This window comes from Toxotes jaculatrix, chromosome 13, assembly GCF_017976425.1.
Source record: "Toxotes jaculatrix isolate fToxJac2 chromosome 13, fToxJac2.pri, whole genome shotgun sequence".
In the NCBI taxonomy this organism is placed as follows: Eukaryota; Metazoa; Chordata; class Actinopteri; family Toxotidae; genus Toxotes; species Toxotes jaculatrix.
Window position 1 is genome coordinate 24,601,198 of NC_054406.1, and position 23,029 is coordinate 24,624,226.

At 40.5% G+C, this 23,029-nt stretch overlaps 1 protein-coding gene and 3 long non-coding RNA genes across 4 annotated transcripts; 3 read left to right on the forward strand and 1 right to left on the reverse strand.

The window, feature by feature from the left end:
* Positions 1–1,431: 1,431 nt before the first annotated feature.
* Positions 1,432–2,406, reverse strand: LOC121191868. The gene is made up of 3 exons (XR_005895151.1): positions 2,342–2,406; positions 1,889–1,938; positions 1,432–1,751 (listed from the first exon to the last, which is right to left on the reverse strand). It is a non-coding gene; the product is annotated as an uncharacterized LOC121191868 (long non-coding RNA).
* On the forward strand, positions 2,203–5,936 carry LOC121191866. Its single transcript, XR_005895149.1, has 3 exons — positions 2,203–2,235; positions 2,441–2,595; positions 5,879–5,936. It is a non-coding gene; the product is annotated as an uncharacterized LOC121191866 (long non-coding RNA).
* A 34-nt stretch (positions 5,937–5,970) lies between these two features.
* On the forward strand, positions 5,971–13,458 carry LOC121191867. The gene is made up of 3 exons (XR_005895150.1): positions 5,971–6,027; positions 12,279–12,401; positions 13,400–13,458. It is a non-coding gene; the product is annotated as an uncharacterized LOC121191867 (long non-coding RNA).
* Positions 13,459–13,580: 122 nt separating this feature from the next.
* LOC121191857 (protein NLRC3-like) lies at positions 13,581–14,384 on the forward strand (the record flags this gene model as incomplete). Its single annotated transcript, XM_041053311.1, has 1 exon — positions 13,581–14,384. A coding segment is annotated over one exon (804 nt), but the record flags the coding sequence as incomplete, so codon positions are not given.
* Positions 14,385–23,029: the final 8,645 nt, after the last annotated feature.

The window sequence follows — 23,029 nt, forward strand, 5'->3', positions numbered from 1 at the left end:
GGAGCCAGAGGTACCTGCAGAAAGGTACAGAGAAAGAGAGACCAGAGAGAAACAAGCACAGGACTACGGGACAGAGAGGACACAGAGTTAATGACATGTAATAAAGGCTAATAAATTTGAGAGTGGGTCTGAGGAGAGAAAGAGAAAGAAGAAGAAGTGCGCAGTAAATCATGGGATGTCCCCCAGCAGCCTAGGCCTATAGCAGCATAACTAGGGGATGATTCAGTTGCCTGAGCCAGCCCTAATAAGGGCTATATCCTTAACTGTAACAGTGTCTATAGAGATAATCGTGACTAACTATAAGTTTAATAAATAACTAGGACTGTAACTACAACTAATTATAAGCTTTATCAAACAAGAAGGTTTTAAGCTTCGTTTTAAAATTAGAGGGGGTGTCTGCTTCCCGAACCCAAACTGGCAGTTGGTTCCATAGGAGAGGGGCCTGATAGCTAAAGGCTCGGCCTCCCATTCTACTTTTAGAGATTTTGGGAACCATAAGCAAACCTGCATTCTGGGAACGAAGCAATCTGTTAGGATGATATGGTACTATCAGCTCTTTGAGATATGAAGGAGCCTGGCCATTGAGGGCCTTATATGTAAGGAGAAGGATTTTAAAATCAATTCTGGATTTTACAGGAAGCCAATGAAGAGAAGTTAATACAGGAGTAATGTGATCTCTCTTGCTAATTCCAGTCAGTACTCTCGCTGCAGCATTTTGGATCAGCTGGATGCTTTTTAGAGAGTTAACTGGACATCCTGATAATAGGGAATTACAGTAGTCCAGCCTAGAAGTAACAAAAGCATGGACTAATTTTTCAGCATCACTCTGAGACAGAATGTTCCTAATCTTACTGATATTGCGCAGGTGAAAGAAGGCGGTCCTAGAGACTTGTTTTATATGTGAGTTAAAGGACAGATCCTGATCAAAAATAACTCCAAGGTTCCTCACAGTCGTACTGGAGGCTAACTTAATGCCATCCAGAGTAACTATATGATTAGATAAACTGTTTCTGAGGTGTTTGGGACCAAACAAAATAACCTCAGTTTTGTCTGAATTCAGAAGAAGAAAGTTACAGGTCATCCAGGCCTTTATGTCTTTAAGACATGCCTGAAGTATGGTTAACTGATCTGTTTCGTCTGGTTTCATAGATAAATATAGCTGGGTATCATCCGCATAGCAATGTAAATTTATTCCATGCTTCCTGATAATATTGCCTAGGGGAAGCATGTATAAGGTGAACAGTATCGGTCCAAGCACAGAACCCTGTGGAACTCCATGACTTACTCTGATATATATGGAGGGATCATCATTAACATGAACAAACTGGTATCTATCTGATAGATATGATTTAAACCAGCCTAGTGCTGTTCCTTTAATCCCAATAACATGTTCCAATCTTTCCAATAGGATATTATGATCAATGGTGTCAAATGCAGCACTAAGATCTAACAGGACAAGTATAGAGACGAGTCCATCCAGGTGTCAGCATCATCTACATCCACCTGAGGCTGGAAGGCAAACTGAAGAGGGTCCAGACTGGGTTTCACCTGTGGTCCTAGATATGCCAAACATGTGGCCAACAGGTCTAAAGTCATTGGGGTCAGATGGGTTGGCTTTCTTTGACACTGGTACTAAACAAGATAGAGGAGGAGAAGGAGGAGGAGGAGGAGGAGGAAGAGGAGGAAGGACCTTTTGTTGTTGGATCATGTGCTGCTGGCTGTATAGGAGGAGCTGGGTGATTGGGAGCTTCCTGACACAAGGAGCAAAACAGCAGATACACCAAAGACCATGATTAACATTTATAGGAGTAATTTGTCAACATGATTCCACTAAACTAGAGCAAAGTATACAGGGTTAACATTAACGGTGATCTCAAGTTTCTGTCACCTGTCCCACAGACAGATCCAAATCCGCTGGATCAGCTCGGATCTTCTCTCCTATAATAATGATAATAAACATCATTTATATAGTTTATTTTACAGCAAGTCTATAAAATCACTAAGTTAAATCTGATTTAGTTAAAAGCACATTAATCATCACAGAAATTACAACAATGTGAAACACGTTCTAAACCTGTAAACAACACACACACACACACACACACACACAGACAGACCATGTGACTTCCTGTAAATGCAGAGGGGAGGAGCAGGTGAAACTGAAAGTGTTCAGTCAGTTCAGATGCCATTTGAAGTAAACAGAGCAGGAGGAGGAAAACTGAAGGCTGAGGCAGGGTGAGTGTTAATACAACATTATTATTATTTTACTGTCAAAGAAAACTGACCAGGTGGAGAGCTGCCTGTTTTTACTTCACTCTGTACTCAGTCTGTGTGTGTGTACCTGTTCTCTCAGCCTTGCATGTAACTCTTGATCAGACTTGTGTGTCCTGATTCTTTGTGTGTCTGAGCTCACAGTCTGTTTTACTGGTTTCCTTCTTAGACTGTGACTGAAGTCCAGAAGATGAGTGTTTGTGTGGAGGAAGAAGAGGACAGAGCAGAATGTCCAGGATCCAGCTGTCTGTCTATGAAGAGAAAAATGTCCAGACTGTTGGATCCTGCAGACTTCAGTAATGAACCTGGCCCCTTAGACACAAAGTAAGAGAACTGCTACAAACCTGTGAACCTCCAAACTTTGGGCTATAACAGTTTAGTGTGTTGAGGTCCTGCAGTTGTCGTCTTTGCCTGTAACAGCTGCCGTAGTGTCAACAGAAAATCAGTTCTTCCTGGTTCTTCTGGCTCATCAGTGTATTAATACTGGCTGCTGAGGCTGCTTGTTTCTTTTGAAATGATCTGACTAAAGAACATTTTTACTTTCACTGGTTTTCCATATTTTTCTTATTACCAATAAATCCCATGTGCAGAGTCAAACCCACACAGAATGTGTATCACAGCCTGATAGATCTGATTCCTCTGAGACAGAAAATATTAAAACACATCAGTGAACCACACTGTTACACTGGGTGACATGATCCTTCATGTTCATGAACACACACACACTGCAGTTTATTCTGACTCAGTCCCACACACACCATCCTGCTGCCTTTAATATTCACTACAGCACCAAATGTGGATCAATCCACTGATCAAAATGATGCACTGACCAACAAATGCAGTGATTCCTCCTGTTTGCTTGATGAAAACTACAGAGCAGCTGTTTTAGGAAATCAGTGAACCTTTTTGAAGAATAAATTGTATAATTGTGAGGGCTTTTTTTTTTTATTTTGAACAAATTGGCTAAGCTCCAACGACATTTGTTCACAGTCTGGAGGATTCAACAATCGTAAGGTCAGACAGAGGAGGGAAGTCAGACAGTGCTGAGAGATGAACTAACACTATTGGTTTTGGTCTTTTCATGAGTTTGTAGTAAAGAACCACAATGTAGAATAATACCAGAATGATCCTTTAATTACACACAAGATTATCTTCACCATCACTGATATTTGTGCAGATGTAACTCTGGAAACTGTATTTGTCCACTGTCTTTGTCAGTAAAGTTGAGTCATGGCCACATGAAGCCTGCAGCAGGATGTGGTATTTTTCACCTGTCCCACAGACAGATCCAGATTCACTGGATCAGCTGGGATCTTCTCTCCCATAATCATGATAATAAACATTATTTATATAGTTTATTTTATAATAAGTCAGTAAAAATACAAAATTTAATCTGATTTAGTTAAAAACACATTAATCATGATTTTAATAAACAAAACACAACTAATTAAAAAAGTTCTAAACTTGTAAACAACACACAAAAACACACACACAGACACACACACATACACACACACACACAGAGACTCAGACTGTGTGACTTCCTGTAAATGCAGAGGGGAGGAGCAGCTAAAACTGAAAGTGTTCAGTCAGTTAGTTCAGAGTCCATTTGAATTAAACAGAGCAGGAGGAGGAAAACTGAAGGCTGAGTGTTAATACAACATTATTACTATTGTATTTACACTGGTCCGATGAAATGATGGCACTGATGCCACAGTCTGCCTTAAACCAAACTTTGGTCATGTGACCTGGTTACAATTTTCCAAAATAAAACAGCACACGTGGATCACATACGCTTTTTTTTATTTTTATTTTTTATTTATTTAACCTTTATTTAACCGGGTAAGTCGGTTGAGAACCAGTTCTCATTTTCAACAGCAACCTGGCCAAGAGGCAGCAGCAAGAGGCATGTTACACAATAAATAATAATCGCAATCTTGAACACCCATAAACAAATAAAAACATGAAGTCCTTCTCACGAATGTATACATACAACAATATACAATACATACAACAAGGATATCACAAGCAAATTAGAAGCAGGTGCACTGATCGGATCGTAATGAGTTATTGAAAGTAGATAATGGGATGAAGGTACGGAGTTTAAGTGTTTTTTTTTTAACTCATTCCAGTCACTAGGGGCACCAAAATGGAGTGAGGAACGACTGAAGGAAGTTTGGACTTTTGGAGTGATCAAGGCGATGAAGTTACTCGAGCGTAGATTGTGGGTGTTGATTAGTAATTGAAGGTATGGAGGGGTTTTGCCGATGATAGTTTTGTAGATGAACTGATACCATTGCAACAACCTGCGGGAGCGGAGCGATGGCCAGTTAATGAGAGAGTACAGATCACAATGGTGGGTGTTAAAAGGGGCACCGGTGACAAGGCGGATTGCAGAATGATAGATGACATCCAGTTTATTGAGAATTCTGACCGGGGTGTGCTTTGCTGAGTGAGTGAAGGATGATTTATTACAGTAAAGAAAGCGAATTCTTCATTTGACATTAGAGAGCAATGAGGGACAGAACAATACAGTCAATATGCAAGAAGCAATTTATCGATCCACGTTCAATTTATCCAGATCAGTAATCAATCAGTCTCTGGCCTCAGTGCTCGTCATCCCCTGCAGATGCATGAAGTAGCTTCGACATCTCCTCAAGCTTGACAGACAGTCCCTTCACTGTTCTCAACAGGTGTTCGGACTGTCTTCCGATGTTATCAATCTGTCTCCGTTCCTCCTCAGATCGGGCTGAGATGTCACTGGTCAGTCCTTCGATCCGAGCTATCTTCTGGTGGAATTCCGTCTGCTGAGTGCTCATGAACCCGTGGTGCTGTTTTATCTCCGCGCTTAGCGGTAGTGCTGATCTGCCAGCAGCGGTTTTTCCAATTCTCCGATAGATCAGGGCAATACCCAGGCCAATTGATAGTATCCCTGCTATCAATGTCCAATAAATAAATAGATCCTCCATGTCTTCCAGGGACAGCGCTTCCAGGCATACCAGACGCCAGAGTTGCTTGTAGAGTTGCTTGGAGAGGGGGGATCATGGTTTGGTGTCACATTATTAAGGTTGACAGCAGAAGTGGGCTTAACCTTATACATTTTAAATATATTTTGTACTCTAATATCTTTTTAACATATTATTTATTAGCCTTTTTTAATCAACCTTTTAAGCCGCATGAAATTAAATATTAATGAACTTCTGACATGACAATATTTATTAAACATTTCTCTTTGACAGTTACAATTACTTTACTGTCAAAGTCTCTGGGTCAGTTTTGTCTCTGTAGACTGTAGGGAAGAAGAGTCAGGATGAAGAGACAGAAAAGCAGGAAAGAATTTCAAATGTGGTTCTTCATGTTCTCTCAGTAAGAGTGAACAGTTTGACACAAAGTTGGGATGATCTGAATGATGCACATTAAAGACAACTAACCCAAGAAAACAAGCACAGAGTTAAAGAGAACTGATCAGGTGGAGAGCTGCCTGCTGTGTACTCTGTTAGACTGTGTGTGCTATTCCTGTTCTTGCATGTGACTCTTGATCAGACTTGTCTGTCCTGATTTTTCATGTGTCTGAGCTCACACTCTGTTTTACTGGTTTCCCTCTCAGACCACCTAAAGTCCAGAAAGTGTTTGTGTGGAGGAAAAGGAGGACAGAGCAGAGTCTCCAGGATCCAGCTGTCTGTCTATGAAGAGTGACTGGTCCAAACAGAGAGATCCTCCAAACTTCAGTAATGAACCTGGACCGTCAGACACAAAGTAAGAGAACTGCTACAAACCTGTGAACCTCCAAACTTAATTTAACAAGGTTTACTGTGTTGAGGTCCTGCAGTTGTCGTCAATATCTGTAACTGTTGTGTGACCCTGCTGTGTAGCCACAAACATGAGGAAGAGGACCTAAATGCAGAAACCCCAGGATGGAAAAATGAGTGAATTAAAAGTTCTTTTATTTCACTCAAACTCTCTGGAAAAAGTCTAGGGGCAGGAAACAAAATTTCAACAACTAAAAATCATCCAAAATGGAGAAAAACCTTCAGAAGCAGAAACTCTAATCCAAAAGTCAAAAGTCCTCACTGGTGACAGAACAAAATAACAGAGGAAAGTGGAAACAGGAGGCAAATCCAGGACAGTGCACAGGCAGGGAAACAGATAGAACAACTAAGAGAAGGCTCCAGGACGAGAACAGAGACTCCAGGAGGTGAACCACAGGTGCAAACATGAGCTGAGACACAGACTAACTGACAAAGGAACAGGGGGAGCAACAAGACTTAAATACACAGGAGGTCATTTACAACAGGTGACACAAATCAGGGTGGGCAGCCAATCAACAACTGAGAGAAAGCAAATAAAGACAGGAAGTAAATTATGAACAGGGACCAGGGTTTCAAAATAAAACAGGAAAGTACTACCAACACTTAAGAAACTGAAAAAACTCATTAAGAGTTCAAGGGGTTATAAAGAGTTTAACCAAAAGTCCAAAAGAGTTCAAGGCCTGTTAAGGCCATCCAAAACAGTCCCCTTAGAAGCTGATAGTCGAAGTAACTGCTGTAGATTCTGTCACGGCCGAACGAGGACAGAACCCAAAAGCACAACTCCAATACGTATAATCAAAAAGAAGTATTTATTCAACAAAGTAGCAAATGATAATCGCCCTATCGGGGAAACAAACGCTATGAAACAAAATGTCAAAAGGAACAAAAAATCACTCTATCGAGGAAACACAAAATCACTCTAGCGAGGAGAACACAAAATCACTCTTTACGAGGAAAACAATAAACTGAAACAAAAGGCAAGGCAACAAGGCAAACAAACGAGATCAAAGTACAAAAGAACAACACTAAACCTGACATGAGACTGGACGATAAAGAGACGCTGGTTCACTTGGAAAGGACAAGACGAACTGGCACGGAACAAGGGGCGACGCAGACTATATATACACAACAGGTAGGGGAAACAGGTGGAAACAATTAGGGCGGGGAAAACAATCACAACGGCGGGAAACCAGACAAAGGCAGGAAGTAAAATGAGACAAGACACACAAGGGCAATAATTTCAAAATAAAACAGGAAACCACAAGACAACACAGACACGAGACAAAACATAACAAGTCATAATTTACGGACCATGACAGATTCGGCAGAAAGTAAGTTCTTCCTGGTTCTGTTGGCACATCATATAGCACTAAATGTAGATCAATCTGCCGATCAAAATAGTCCCTAAGAAATGTGAATTTTCCTCCTGTTTATCTGTTAAAAACTACAGACAACAGGTGTCTGAGCAAATTACTGAGCCTTTTTAAAAATTTGTATTTATATAGATTTTCAAATTCAGTATGAACATTTAATGATTAACTGAACCAACAGTGTTGTTTATGGATGCTAGTGTGTTGCCTCCATCCTTCTGTATAGTGTGCAGTGCTAGATTCAATTCAATTCAATTTTATTTATATAGCGCCTTCCACTGTCAAAATTGTCTCAAAGCGCTTTACAGAGACCCAGAGCCTGACCCCAGAGCAAGTACTTAAGGCGACAGTGGCAAGAAAAAACTTCCTTTTATCAGGAAGAAACCTTGAGCAGAACCTGGCTCAGATGGGGGACCCTCCTGCTGATGGCTGGGCTGGGTGAAAGGAGGAAAAGGAGGAAGATAGGACAGCTGGGAATGGAGGAGAGGAGGAGAAGGACATGCAGCATATAAAACATGATACAAACAGGGTTGGCAATGGAAAAAGACAGAGAGCCAGCATTCAGATTACAGAACAGTTAGTGGATAATGTGTGCTCAGCAGATTACTGTTATGATAGGAGACAGAGCACAGAGGCAAAAAGCTGTCATGCCTGGTAATTATTTATATTACAGTCTGCAGAGAATATTAATCCAAAATGTATCTGTAGCAGAGTAGAACATTAAACATAGTAATGTGGTAGAAATGGATCATTGTAGACAATAAACAGCAGCAGGTGGGTGGAGCCAGGACCACAGACAGAGAACATGCAGCTCCGGAGCCAGAGATACCTGCAGAAAAAGGTACAGAGAAAGAGAGACCAGAGAGAATCAAGCACAGGACTACGGGACAGAGAGGACACAGAGTTAATGACATGTAATAAAGGTTAATAAATGTAAGAGTAGGGAAAGAGGGAAGAGGAGAAGTGTGCAGAGGATCATGGGAAGTCCCCCAGCAGCCTCGACCTATAGCAGCATAACTAAGGGATAGTTCAGTTACCTGAGCCAGCCCTACTATGGGCTTAATCCTTGTGTTGTGTTCCAGTCAAATTTGGCCGATTCAAGAGTTTTATCACTGAAAAATGTAGTTAATTTGATCAGACTAACGTAAGACTCCTCGACTTTGTCCACAAAGAGGATTTCAACACACAATATAAATTGTATTCATTTGCATACAATATTGTGTGTTTTATTCAACTTTTGTAAACTCTTGGTGTTTCCAGTTACAAGTGACTGGTCATTAGAAATGAATGGGGGAGACTACAAATAGTGTAAAAAATAGAGCTCAGGTACATCCTCATTTGTCAGATGGACACATGCATGCACACACACACACACTTACACACACACACTCTCTCTCTCTCTCTCTCTCTCTCACACACACACACACACACACACCTTGAGTTCCTTGGCAACCACTATGGGAACCTTTACCCAAAAGAGTCAGAACTTTTGGTATACTTTGGTATATAATGCTTTTTTGAGGCCTTGCTCACAGTTCATTGTGTGGCAGTACCATGTGAGCTGGATATACAGTTAGTGAGGCTCTTGACTATATATTTGATCACCACACTGGTGAGGAGGAGAGAGGCCAGGAAACTGACAGTGGGGATGGATTAGAACTCACTTTGACACAAAGTATGTGATAAATAGTATACTATGTTTCATCAGATTATTTCTTACATTCAAAATAATCCAGAAAGGGGCGGTGCGGTGGTGCAGTGGTTGGCACTGTTGCTTCGTGGCAAGATGGTTCTGGGTTCCAGCCTCAGTATAGGTGCTCCTGTGTGGAGTTTGTATGTTATCCCTGTGTAGAGGGTTGCGTCAGGAAGGGCATCCAGCAAAATAACATACCAAATTTGAAAATTGCGAATCATCACTTTTGCAGGTTTTCTGTGTCGGAAGATTTCTGGAAGGCCACAGAGAAAGGTCACTTTCAGATAATTTCATCAATCAATCATCAATCAGTCAGAAAGTGGAACAACAATATTCAAAATAAATAAATAAATTTGTGTTTTTTAGAACTCAAATTCAAGATGTATAAGCTTAGATCAGTGAGGTATACAGGCCATAAAAAAATAGAAGTTCAAGACTTGTAATGTTCACAAGAATTTAAATTGATTTAAAAAATCGAACAGAACAAATAGTGATAATATGTGTATTTTTATAGTTTATGAAGAATCTTAATGGAACGGTCATTTGTGACCGGGAACACAAAAATGTTTAACAAGAAATTAACACAACCTGAGGGTTAACTGTAACAGTGTCTATAGTAATAATTGTGACTAACTATTGGTTTAGTCATAATAACTAAAACTGTAACTACAAGGTTAAGGTTTTAAGCTTAAATTTAAAATTACAGAGGGTGTCTGCTTCCTGAACCCAAACTGGCAGTTGGTTCCACAGGAGAGGGGCCTGATAGCTAAGCTAGCTCGGCCTCCCATTCTACTTTTAGAGATTCTGGGAACCATAAGCAAACCTGCATTCAGGGAACAAAGCAATCTGTTGGGATAATATGGTACTATCAGCTCTTTAAGATATGAAGGAGCCTGGCCATTGAGGGCCTTATATGTAAGGAGAAGGATTTTAAATTCAATTCTGGATTTTACAGGAAGCCAATGAAGAGAAGTTAGTACAGGAGTAATATGATCTCTCTTGCTAATTCCAGTCAGTACTCTGGCTGCAGCATTTTGGATCAGCTGGAGGCTTTTTAGAGAGTTAACTGGACATCCTGATAATAGGGAATTACAGTAGTCCAGTCTAGAAGTAACAAAAGCATGGACTAATTTTTCAGCATCACTCTGAGACAGAATGTTCCTAATCTTAACGATATTGCACAGATGAAAGAAGGCGGTCCTAGAGACTTGTTTTATATGTGAGTTAAAGAACATGTCTTGATCAAAAATAACTCCAAGGTTCCTCACAGTCGTACTGGAGGCTAAATTAATGCCATCCAGAGTAACTATATGATTAGATAAACTGTTTCTGAGGTGTTTGGGACCAAATACAATAACCTCAGTTTTGGCTGAATTCAACAAGAAGTCTGGGGCAACTCAGAAAGATCTATGGGAGAGAAGCAGTCTACAGAGAAATCAGGACCTGCAGACATTTCAATTAGTGGATAGCCACTTCTTTTTCAGCTTTTCGTGATATCTGCTTTAAAGTATGTATTTGCAAATCATACCATCCTCTGATTAATGACCTTCATTTTCAGAGGGGCGATAGAGTCAGGAGTCGTACGTAGTGAAGTGGCAGTACTATCAACTAGAAAATCTATATCTGCTGGGGTAAAGTATGTAAAGTCTGTAAAACTGGCACATGGCATCAGAGTTAATAATGATGGATAACTTCCTTGTATTTAGTAACAGCAGCATTAGACAGATATATACAGAAGTTAATTTTCCCCAGATACTGTGCAGTTCATTATTGTAAATTCAAATGTTATTAAAGAATGATGGGATAAAACAGGGTTCTGAGGGAATACTATCAAATATTCAGCTTCTATGCCATATGTCAGTACAAGATCAAAGGTGTGATTAAAACAGTGAGTTGCTTTGTTAACATTTTTGAATGAAGCCAATTGAGTCTAATACTGAATAGAAATCAGTCTTAAGTCTGTCATTGTGGGTATTTACATGAACATTAAAGTCACCCACTATAATTGCTTTATCCGTACTAAGCACTAAATCAGATAAAAATTCAGTGAATTCAGACAAAAACTCTGAGTAAGCAGCAGGTGGATGATACACCACAGCAAACAGTACTGTTTTTTCTGTCTTCCAATTTGGATGTGAGAGGCTGAGGATAAGGCTTTCAAATGTGCTATAACTAGGCTTAGGTCTGGGATTAATTAATAAACTTGAGTGGTAGATTGCTGCCACTCCTCCTCCTCGGCCTGAGCCTCGAGGAATGTCATAATTAATATGACTAGCAGGGGTTGACTCATTTAGACTGACATACTCTTCCTCCTGCAGCCAGGTCTCAGTCAGACAGAATAAATCAATCTGCTGATCCATTATCAAATCATTCACTAACAGAGATTTAGACAAGAGAGATCTAATGTTTAATAGCCCACATCTAATTGTAGTGTTTTTAGATTGAGACAACTTATTTGTATTAATTTGTTTGAGGTTTTTATGAATAACAGCTCTTGTCTTTTTTTGGTTTATACAGTTTTCTTTGTTTTGTGAGCAAACAGTCTATAGGATAAGGGGAATAGGAATAGTAGGAATCATGGGAGGGTGACAGCTCTAGAAAAACTCTAGAAATGTGTAGGACTGCAACTCTGCCTTCTGGTCTCAACTCTGGCTTGTAATGTCTTTGGTGGTCTAATAAAATTTGCTTCTAATAAAATCTGCTTCTAGAAATGAGAGCTGAACTACCAAAGTGGGATGGATGCTATCTCTTCTAATCAGACCAGGTTTTCCACAAAAAGTTTTGCGACTGTTTATGAAGACCACGTCGTTTGTTGGAGATGTTAAATCTCCAACGAGCCGTGCAGAACAGATGCTTGACTAAAGTGAACATAAGTTAATTAGTATTATAATTAGGAAATTAACCACAGTGCACCAAAAAAATTGTGTTCATTGATGAGCTAGGAAAACTTACACTACACTACAGTACACCACAGTGCCGAAGCAAGAAACAGGAAGTGACACATTACGTTACCGCTAAAGTCTAGTTGATGATGTTGCTGCAGGACGTCAGCTGAGAGTTCCCAGAATGGCTTTGTCCTCAGAGAATTTATCAGTGTTTGATTTAATAGGAATAAAAATGTGTTTGTGTTTTCAGAGGTCAGGACCACAGACTGAGAGCAGAGTGTCCAGGATCCAGCTGTCTGTCTATGAAGAATGACAGGTCCAAACAGTTTAATCCTCTAGACTTGAGTCATGAACCTGGACCCTCAGACACAAAGTAAGAGAGTGTTTCTAGGACCTGAGGATGATTCAGTTCTCAGACATATTTGAAGGAAACAGGGAGACACCAGGGGCCAGATCCATACAACTGTGTCCACACAAAGACAGAAATATGCACACACACTCTTTTCAGCAGATTTATAAAACAGAGCTTTCTCATGTTCCTGTTTTATCAGTCTCAGTCATTGTGAGAGTTGGTGTATGAACATGAGCCTGATTGCCACTTCCAGAGTCTGTAGACCTGTCAATGAAGAGAAGGACAAAGAAGAAACACAGTGTCTCCATGTTGGACGTTCCACTTTAATGATTTACATGTCTGAGCATTTAACAGCTTCTAGACATTGTGAACCAATTGTGTAAACGAAACATTTAGTCTCAGCTCAGGTCTTGCTGCTAAAATCCTTTGTTGTCAGGTTTCTGTGATTTAATGACTGTTGGAAAGGAGCAGAATGTCCTCACACTGGATTGTAGCTCCCAAAAAAGTTTGATCAGACTGAAAAAGGAAACACTTTGACCCTACAGGGTCTTCATGAGTTAAATGGTCAACATGACAACGAGCTGATAGGACTCAATACATCATCAAGATAAAATACATGATCAGAGCCTGAAAGAATCCCAACAATCTCACAGTAATCCACCCAAAACATCCAAGAGTATCTCAGTAAGTTCAAATATTTGGAAAATGTATAAGATATAAAATCTGAGAGAAAGATCCAGAACAAGAGCTTGACTGCAGACAGTCAGTCAGAGCAGCACTGTACAAAGTAAGACTGTACATCTGTCTGCTCATGTCATCATCTCTGAAAACAGGAGCTGTGCTTTTAACAGAGTCATTTGTTCTATCATACAGCTTTGGCATTTAAGATGATTAGAAATAGCACAAAATGAAAAAGCTTTTCTTTGCTTGTCTTCAGTTTTTATGCAGCTGATGAAAGAAATGAGCAGATTCTCAGATTCTCTTTCTTTAGTCTGACATTGTTTCTTCTGTGTCAGCAGATTTTCAGCAGATATTGGTCTGCAGGAGGTTTTAGATGAACATAAGATCAGTCTGAGGAGGAGATGTGAACGTGTGACTGAAGGAACTGATGGAACAGGAAGTGAAACCCTCCTCAACACGATCTACACTGAGCTCTACATCACAGAGGGACAGAGTGAAGAGGTTAATACCCAACATGAGGTGAGGCAGCTGGAGACAGCTTCCAAGATGGAGACCCTCCATGACACTCCAATCAAGTGCCACGAAATCTTTAAAGCCTTACCTGACCAACAGAGACGCATCAGAGTCGTTCTGACGAACGGCGTTGCTGGCGTTGGAAAAACCTTCTCAGTGCAGAAGTTCACTCTGGACTGGGCAGAGGGCTCTGAAAACCAAGACGTCAGTCTGCTGGTTCTGCTTTCGTTCAGGGAGCTGAACCTGATCAAAGATGAGCAGTACAGTCTTCTCATGCTGCTCCATGTTTTCCATCCAACATTAAAGAAGGTCACAGCAGAGAAGCTCAATGTCTGTCAAGTGTTGTTCATCTTTGATGGTCTGGATGAAAGCAGACTTTCACTGGATTTCAGCAACAGGAAGGTTGTGTCTGATGTCTCACAGAAGTCATCTGTCAACGTACTGCTGACAAACCTCATCAAGGGGAATCTGCTTCCCTCGGCTCTGGTCTGGATAACTTCCCGACCTGCGGCAGCCAATCAGATCCCTCCTGCATGTGTTGACAGGGTAACAGAAGTACGAGGCTTCACTGACGCTCAGAAGGAGGAGTATTTCAGGAGATCAAGTGATGAAGAGCTGTCCAGAAGAATCATCTCACACATCAAGACATCCAGGAGCCTCCACATCATGTGTCAGATCCCAGTCTTCTGCTGGATCTCTGCTACAGTTCTGGAGCACATGTTGACCACAGAGCAGAGAGGAGAGCTGCCCAAGACCCTGACTGACCTGTACTCACACTTCCTACTGGTTCAGACAAAGAGGAAGAAGCACAAGTATGATGAGGGACATGAGACGAGTTCACATGTGCTGATGAAGGCTGACAGGGAAGTTCTTCTGAAGCTGGGGAGGCTGGCGTTTGAACAGCTGGAGAAAGGAAACATCATGTTCTACCAAGAAGACCTGGAGCAGTGTGGTCTTGATGTCACAGAGGCCTTGGTTTACTCAGGAGTTTGTACAGAGATCTTTAAAAGAGAGAGTGTGATCTTCCAGAAAACAGTCTACTGCTTTGTTCATCTGAGCATTCAGGAGTTCCTGGCTGCAGTCTACATGTTCCACTGTTACACAGAGAGGAAGACAAGAGTGCTGAGAACTTTCCTGGGACAAGATGACAGACACTGGGACTCAAAGCCAGAGTCTTTTATCAGGAAGACTTTTAAGCATTTTGGAAATAACAATAGCAGCTACCCATCACTTGATGTCCTCCTCAGTGATGCCATGGAGAAATCCCTCCAAAGTAAAAATGGCCACCTGGACCTGTTTGTTTGCTTCCTTCATGGCCTGTCTCTGGAGTCCAACCAGAGACTCTTAGGAGGCCTTCTGGGTCAGACAGAGAACAGACCACAAATCATCCAGACAGCCATCAACAACCTGAAGGAGATGAACAGAGATGATATCTCTCCTGACAGAAGCATCAACATCTTCCACTGTCTGATGGAGATGAACGACCGCTCAGTACATCAGGAGATCCAAGAGTTCCTGAAGTCAGAGAACAGATCAGAGAAGAGACTCTCTGAGCTCCACTGTTCAGCTCTGGCCTACGTTCTGCAGATGTCAGAGGAAGTTCTGGATGAGTTGGACGTGAAGAAGTACAACACATCAGAGGAGGGACGACGGAGACTGATCCCAGCTGTGTGGAACTGCAGAAAGGCTGTGTAAGTCCAGACATGATCTTTAACATTATCAGTCAGTGTAGATTAGTAGTTTAGTTTTTCAAATATACACAGGATGAGATTATTCTCATTATTATTAGTTTTATAATCTTTAGGTCAGCTGTGTGTTTTTCTGGAGATGTTTTAAATGTTTTTTTCAAACGTAGATTTTTCAGTTGGTTGTGATTATTGCTGTTAAGTTTTTCTTTATTTATTATTAACTGCTTTTTTTCTGATTCTACATTATTTTGTTAACCTGTTCATGCTATTTTGAGTCTTTTTGTTTTCATGTAAACTTGATAAATCAAATATATGATTCAGGTGATTAAACTCTACTGAAAACAGAATAATGAGACCACTTGACACACACAGAGTCAGTGTGGACCACAGAAAGGATGACTGACACCAAAGACTCTTGAAATAAGTCCTTCTCAAATAGTGGAGTGTGCCCCCCTGGGAGGGAGGGAGCGATGCCGGGGGCGTGTGTGACCCCGGAATCGCACCAGAGACGGAGATAATGAAACACACGAAAGTTACCCGAAAGCTAAGACGAGGAACTATAACGAAGCCTACACAGCGCTTGGCGCAAAATGTTTTCTTCTTCCTGAAGAAAACATTTCGTAACAGAAAATAATTGAGAAGCACTGCTTTAAATCAATGTGTGACATCTGACTGTCGGTTGAAGTCAAGAAATTGTCCTTTAATGTTGTTTAATTACACAAAGTTCAGTAAGACGAAGGTCATGTAAAAACTTCAATGATGAAGAGAAGAGTCCAACATGTCTTATTCTTTATTCAGATTGAGTTCCTGCAGTTTGTCAGAGATCAGCTGTGCTTCTCTGGCCTCAGCTCTGAAGTCCAACCCCTCCCATCTGAGACACCTGGACCTGAGCTACAACGAGCTGCAGGATTCAGGAGTGAAGCTGCTGTGTGGTTTTCTGGAGAGTCCACACTGTAGACTGGAGACTCTGAGGTCAGTTCACTGTCTGTTACTGTTGTAGATCTTAGATCCTAGATGTCAAAGTCAAGGCTCGCGGTCCACATCCGGCCCGCAAAAGAATTTTCTATGGCCCCTGGGATGATATTTGATTAGTATTAGAACCGGCCCGCTGGCCGTAGCCGCCCGCTGCCGTTTTGCACGCGCCAATACCACATTACCCACAATGCAACGGTAGCGAACATACTCATTGCAGTGCTAGCCTGGTTGTCATGACTACCAAAACTCTTTGCGCAGTGCAGCAAGCGGGCATCGTTTTAATTATCCGTCAGCAGCATAGACTGTATAAGACATGGACGTAGCACCCGTGACATCACCCATTGGTTTCGGGGAGTCGTTTTTGTGACCACACCATGGGCATTTGAGCTGCGCCATCTTGAATTTTAGTGGGAGTGTACTTTCCATATTTGGCGAAGAGGTGGTTACTCTACGGGTCAGCCGGGGTCAGCTGGCCGAGAACCCGGCCACTTAGCTCGAAGCAACCGAGCTAGCCTAAGGCTAATCAGCTAATCAGCTAGGCTAACAAGCTAAGCGGCAGCTACACGCAGCTACATCCATCACACGACAGTCCCCGAGTCCGACTAGCTCGACCCTGTGTAACCGCGACACACGGCATACAACAGAGATCATAATGTTGCTGCTGTGTTTTAAACATGACTGTTTCAGATAGAGAGGTTTTAGGTGGAGCTGCAGGGTTTGGTGGAGTTGTGGGGGAAAATTTATTTCTAGCCTGTTATTTAACTGTGAAACAATCATTATTATTTCATATTGATAAAATATATTAAAAAGTTAAAACATTATTATTGTTATTGTTGTCATTATTATTAATGATATATAATAAGTGAACGATAAAAAAAAAATAATGATAACAATAATATATTAAAATGTTTAATATTTACCGGCTTTCGCCGCTGCCTCCATCCACTATCCACTTACAGCAGCACACAAACAACAGCAGCCGCTTACTGACAGAGCTGCTGTCGGACTTTTTAAACAGAAAAATTAGACGAAATAAAGTTGTAGCCTCATATTGCCGCAATAAACGGACTCTGAGAGCACGGAACACACCGCAGCAGCGTTCCTAACATTATCCACTCCGATCCTCTATCTGTATCAGCAGCGACCATAATTAAGTCATAAGTCATAAGCCAGCGGCTAAATATGCCAGTACATGCTAATTAGTGCAAACATCCAGGTAAAATAGTGAGAAATTTACTTACTGAAAAAACTGCAACACAGACTCCTTCGACGGTCGGTTAGTTCAGTCCACACTACAACAAGCCATACTGCCACAAAAACCGAACATTGGCAAACAAACACCGTCAACCGCTGGAGGTAGCCGGAGGCCTCTGGATGTAGCCGCCTAGCCCAGCCGATGCTTTAGCAACGAGCTAACGGTCAGTGCCTGTCTACGGACTGTCACTCAATGTAACCACGCCCCAATTTATTAAGCCTAAATAACACTAAAATGGTTGTGGTACAAAAAAATTCACCCCCCTCACAGTGTTCACGGAGGTGGAAACTATCAATAGAGACCAAAAACAAAAAATGTACCAGGCTGTAAATATGTTTTTTTAGGCTGTAAAGTTGGCTATTTTAACATGGGGGTCAACGGAGAATTGCTCACTTCTGGAGCCAGCCCCCAGCGGCAGCCGAGGAACTGTAGCTTTTTGAACGCGGAAGTGATCCTCACTGCTGAAACCTACAACTGCCCCCTTGGTCAGCAGTCAGAGCAGATGTCGACTTTCAGCTACCCCCCTCCCTAAAAAATGGCTAAACAGAAGGTGGACGCCGAGAACAGGGGGTTTCAAGCCAGGTGGGAGGCAAAGTACATGTTCACGGAGGTAAAAGGCAAACCTGTGTGTCTTCTGTGTGGAGAAAGGCTGTACTGAAAGAATATAATCTATGAAGGCACCTCTTCTTGATATTTATGAACATATTTTGTTTACTTTTTTGCTGTTTGCCTGTTGAAAATGTTTCCCTTGAAATTAATAACAGAGCCATAAGACAATATTGCTTTATTCATTTAATGTACAGGACATGTGATTTCTCTTTAAAGGAAGTTTGTTTTTGTGTGTAATCATTTCAATGTTTTAATAAACATTGAATCAGCCCGGCCCTTGGCTTGTAGCAAATTTGTTTTTTTGGCCCTCTGTGTATTTGACTTTGACATCCCTGTCTTAGATCATTAATCCACAACCTGGTTTATCTTCAGTTCTTTTTACTCTCACATCTGTCACTTCTCACACACAGTTCTACATCAAACTGTAGACAAATTTGTGCTTTTTCACACAATGTAACTACTTAAGCAATTGGACTAAGAAATAGTTTGCAGGTAAGCTCTACTTACCTTAGGTAGAGTGTAATGAAACAAACACACGCTTTTTTTTTCTTTCCATTTTAAATGTTAAGAATATTATAATACAAAAACATTCTTCTTTCCCAAGTTTCCAAACCAAATCATCTCAGTTACTATCATTTTTTAACCATTTTCATCATTGCTTCAGCAGTTACTTTCAGGTTTCAGATTCCAGTTTCCTTCAGTTTTCAGCATTCACACTCATTATCATCAGGAACTGCATTTTCTAATTCTTCTAATTCTTCTATACAAATTCTGGCACATTACTCGTCCCACAGCTTTGAGAAAACCCAGGCAAAGTATACATCAGAACATGCAGTTTGACATAAGTTTCAAAAAACGGAAAAGTTTCCCTTTGAAAATCAATAGGAAGTTTAGAGAAAATGATCAAACCCACTCATATTTGGAGCCATAAAACTGAGAATCATAAGACTGGCTCTAAATGGATTAATTAAGTCTTAGTCTTATGAGCTGTTACTAATGATATTAACAAGGTGTTGATACCTGTAGTGACAATGGTCAGGGTGAGGATAAGTCTCCAGGACATGAATGAAAGTCCATATAATGTCCTCTTTAATGGTTCAAATATGACTCAGTGTGTGTGTGAAAATGTGTAATACAGTTAAAGACATCAGTGATTGTACTGGTTATATTATCACCAATATCACTGTATAACTTGTTAGTAGGATTATCAGTGCCACAAATAAAATCACACAAAGTCCTTCAGCTGCTCCTGAATGACTGCTCCCTCACATCCACGTGTATAAATACCCAGCATCTCACAGCTGATTATCCTGAATATGCACCACGCCGAAGGCACATTCACAGTTTCTGCAGAAATGTTCTACTTATTATTGTTACTACAAGAAGTATTAGTGGTACCAGTTTGGTATGCAAACATGTTATGAATCTGTGTTGACATGAATAGTTGTATGAATGTTGTGGTGACATTTGGATGATGTGTGTAGAAGGCTGACATGATGATGATCCACAATAAGAGAAGGACAAAGTCCCTCTACTCATGTTAGTGAAAGCTCATTGATTAGGACATATCTGATTGGATTAGAAATGATTTTTATCCTCATGATTTATTCTTTATTCAGATTGAGGTGCTGCAGTTTGTCAGAGATCAGCTGTGCTTCTCTGGCCTCAGCTCTGAAGTCCAACCCCTCCCATCTGAGACACCTGGACCTGAGTGAGAACAAACTGCAGGATTCAGGAGTGAAGCTGCTGTGTGGTTTTCTGGAGAGTCCACTCTGTAGACTGGAGACTCTGAGGTCAGTTCACTGTCTGTTACTGTTGTAGGTCTTATATCAAATCAAATCAAATCAGGCTTTATTGTCACTTTGCCGTAGATACAACTGCAGTGCAGACAAAATGAGACAGCGTTTCCTGGGGTCAGGAGAGTGAAGGTCAACATAGAGAAATAAAGTAATAATAAAATAGTAATAATAAATACTAAATAAGTACTATATATTTATATCTTTAATCCACAACTGAACCTGGTTTATCTTCATAAAGAACTTGAATCTATTCATCTTGAATGAATGAATAAAAGAATGAGTGTGTGTGTGTGTGTGTGTGTGTGTGTGTTTTGATCTTTAACACAAGTGTGTAAATTGTGGTCTTTTCTCATTGAGTTGAATTGACTTGTTAAACGTGTTAAGGAGCAAAGACTTAAAGGACCACACTGTTGGTTTGACATGTTTCAGTCCATTAACTGCAAATCTTGTTGTATTGTAAAGTGTCACTGGCTGTTTGGAAAGACACCAACAAATAAACTGCATGATTCTTATTATTTCCAGTAGTACCAGTATTAAATTATGTGTATGTGACTTTGCTTCTGAGCATTTTCCAAAGTTTTCCATTAAATCCATCTGTAATTTGGGATCAAATAGTTGTTGTTCAGTTGAATATGTGTTTAGTTGTGGATTTCCTGAGCTGATCTGCAGGATAGAGACCAGGACCAAGCAAGACATTTTTCCTGGATCAGGACTGAACATTTGAAGTTTGATCCATTTCAGTGGTGAATCAAAGTCAGTTTTTAGTCCAACATGTCTGATTTGATCTTTATCTTCTAATTGTGTGTGTAGAAGGCTGACATTATGATGATCCACAATAAGAGAAGGACAAAGTCCCTCTACTCATGTTAGTGAAAGCTCATTGATTAGGACATATCTGATTGGATTAGAAATGATTTTTATCTACATGATTTATTCTTTATTCAGATTGAGGTGCTGCAGTTTGTCAGAGATCAGCTGTGCTTCTCTGGACTCAGCTCTGAAGTCCAACTCCTCCCATCTGAGACACCTGGACCTGAGCTACAACAAGCTGCAGGATTCAGGAGTGAAGCTGCTGTGTGGTTTTCTGGAGAGTCCACACTGTAGACTGGAGACTCTGAGGTCAGTTCACTGTCTGTTACTGTTGTAGATCTTATATCTTTAATCCACAACTGAACCTGGTTTATCTTCAGCTCTTTTTATTCCCACATCTGTCACTTCTCACACACAGTTCTACATCAAATTGTAGACAAATTTGTGCTTTTTCACACAATGTAACTACTTCAGCAGTTGGACTAAGAAATAGATAAATGGAGTTAATCTGACATTATAATACAAAAACTTTCTTCTTTCCCAAGTTTCCAAACCAAATCATCTGTTACTATCATTTTTTAACCATTTTCATCATTGCTTCAGCAGTTACTTTCAGGTTTCAATTTCCAGTTTCCTTCAGTTTTCAGCATTCACACTCATTATCATCAGGAACTGCATTTTCTAATTCTTCTAATTCTTCTGTACAAATTCTGGCACATTACTCGTCCCACAGCTTTGAGAAAACCCAGGCAAAGTATACATCAGAACATGCAGTTTGACATAAGTCTCAAAAAACTAAAAAGTTTCCCTTTGAAAATCAATAGGAAGTTTAGAGAAAATGATCAAACCCACTCATATTTGGAGCCATAAAACTTTGTCACACTATCACATAGAAACATGGTTGAAAAGTTGTTCAGTGGTTCATCAGACTTGAGACTGTCTCAGGTTAAATCAGAATTTTGATTTCTAGTCTGATTTCTACAAAATCCCAGTTGATCTTTCTTTGACTGTCTCAGATTTTATAATGGGTGTGTGTTGTGTGGAATGTTCAGAGCTGGAGCGTGTGACATCACCCACACTGTCTGCCATCACTGAAAAATCTCCCAGAAATCTTTTTCAACCTCATTTCATTTTCACAGTTACCAACCTTCAGGGGTAATTTATACATCAAAAAATAGAGAAATGTGTCCTCTCTCACCCAGTGTTACTCTCAGTGTGACATGACCCACAGTTTTAAGTCAGTCTGCTTTAAGTGCAGAGAGTACTGACCACAACTCCCATAGACTGCCTTGTTACACTGAGCTCTTCAGTCCTTGTCATGAACAGAGATGATGGGAGTATTTAAACTGTGACAACTTAATACCATAAACAGTAGCGACATATAAAATACATCAGTGTCTTCACTGAAGCCTTGTGATGCTCATGGTGAAAAGGTTTTGTTGACAGGACTTTTAATTTCCGAGCTATCAGGGCATTTCTGATGACAAGTTTTGTCCTATACCCTGTTGTCTGCTAGGCATACACACTGGTTTCTCTGTGTATTTACTTTCTGGTCCAGGGGTCTAGTCACCATAGCAACCAATGATTCAACAGTAATTAACTCTTAGTCTCGTGGGGACCATTTTTATTGTCGGCCATCTTGTCCTCTCCTATCAACACACCTGTTACTAATGATATTAACAAGGTCTTGATACCTGTAGTGACAATGGTCAGGGTGAGGATACGTCTCCAGGACATGAATGAAAGTCCATATAATGTCCTCTTTAATGGTTTAAACATGACTCAGTGTGTGTGCGAACCTGTGAGATACAGTTAAAGACATCAGTGATTGTACTGGTTATATTATCACCAATATCACTGCATAACATAGTAGGACTAACAGTGCCACAAATAACATCACACAAGGTCCTTCAGCTGCTCCTGAATAACTGCTCCCTCACATCCACTTGTTTCTGCAGACATGTTCTAGTTATTATTGTTACTACTAGAAGTATTAGTAGTACCAGTATGGTATGCAAGCATGTCATGAATTTTGTGGTGACATTTGGATGATGTGTGTAGAAGGCTGACATTATGAAGATCCACAATAAGAGAAGGACAAAGTCCCTCTACTCATGTTAGTGAAAGCTCATTGATTAGGACATATCTGATTGGATTAGAAATGATTTTTATCCACATGATTTATTCTTTATTCAGATTGAGTTTCTGCAGTTTGTCAGAGATCAGCTGTGCTTCTCTGGCCTCAGCTCTGAAGTCCAACTCCTCCCATCTGAGACACCTGGATTTCAGATTTCAGATCTGAGAGTCCACACTGTAGAC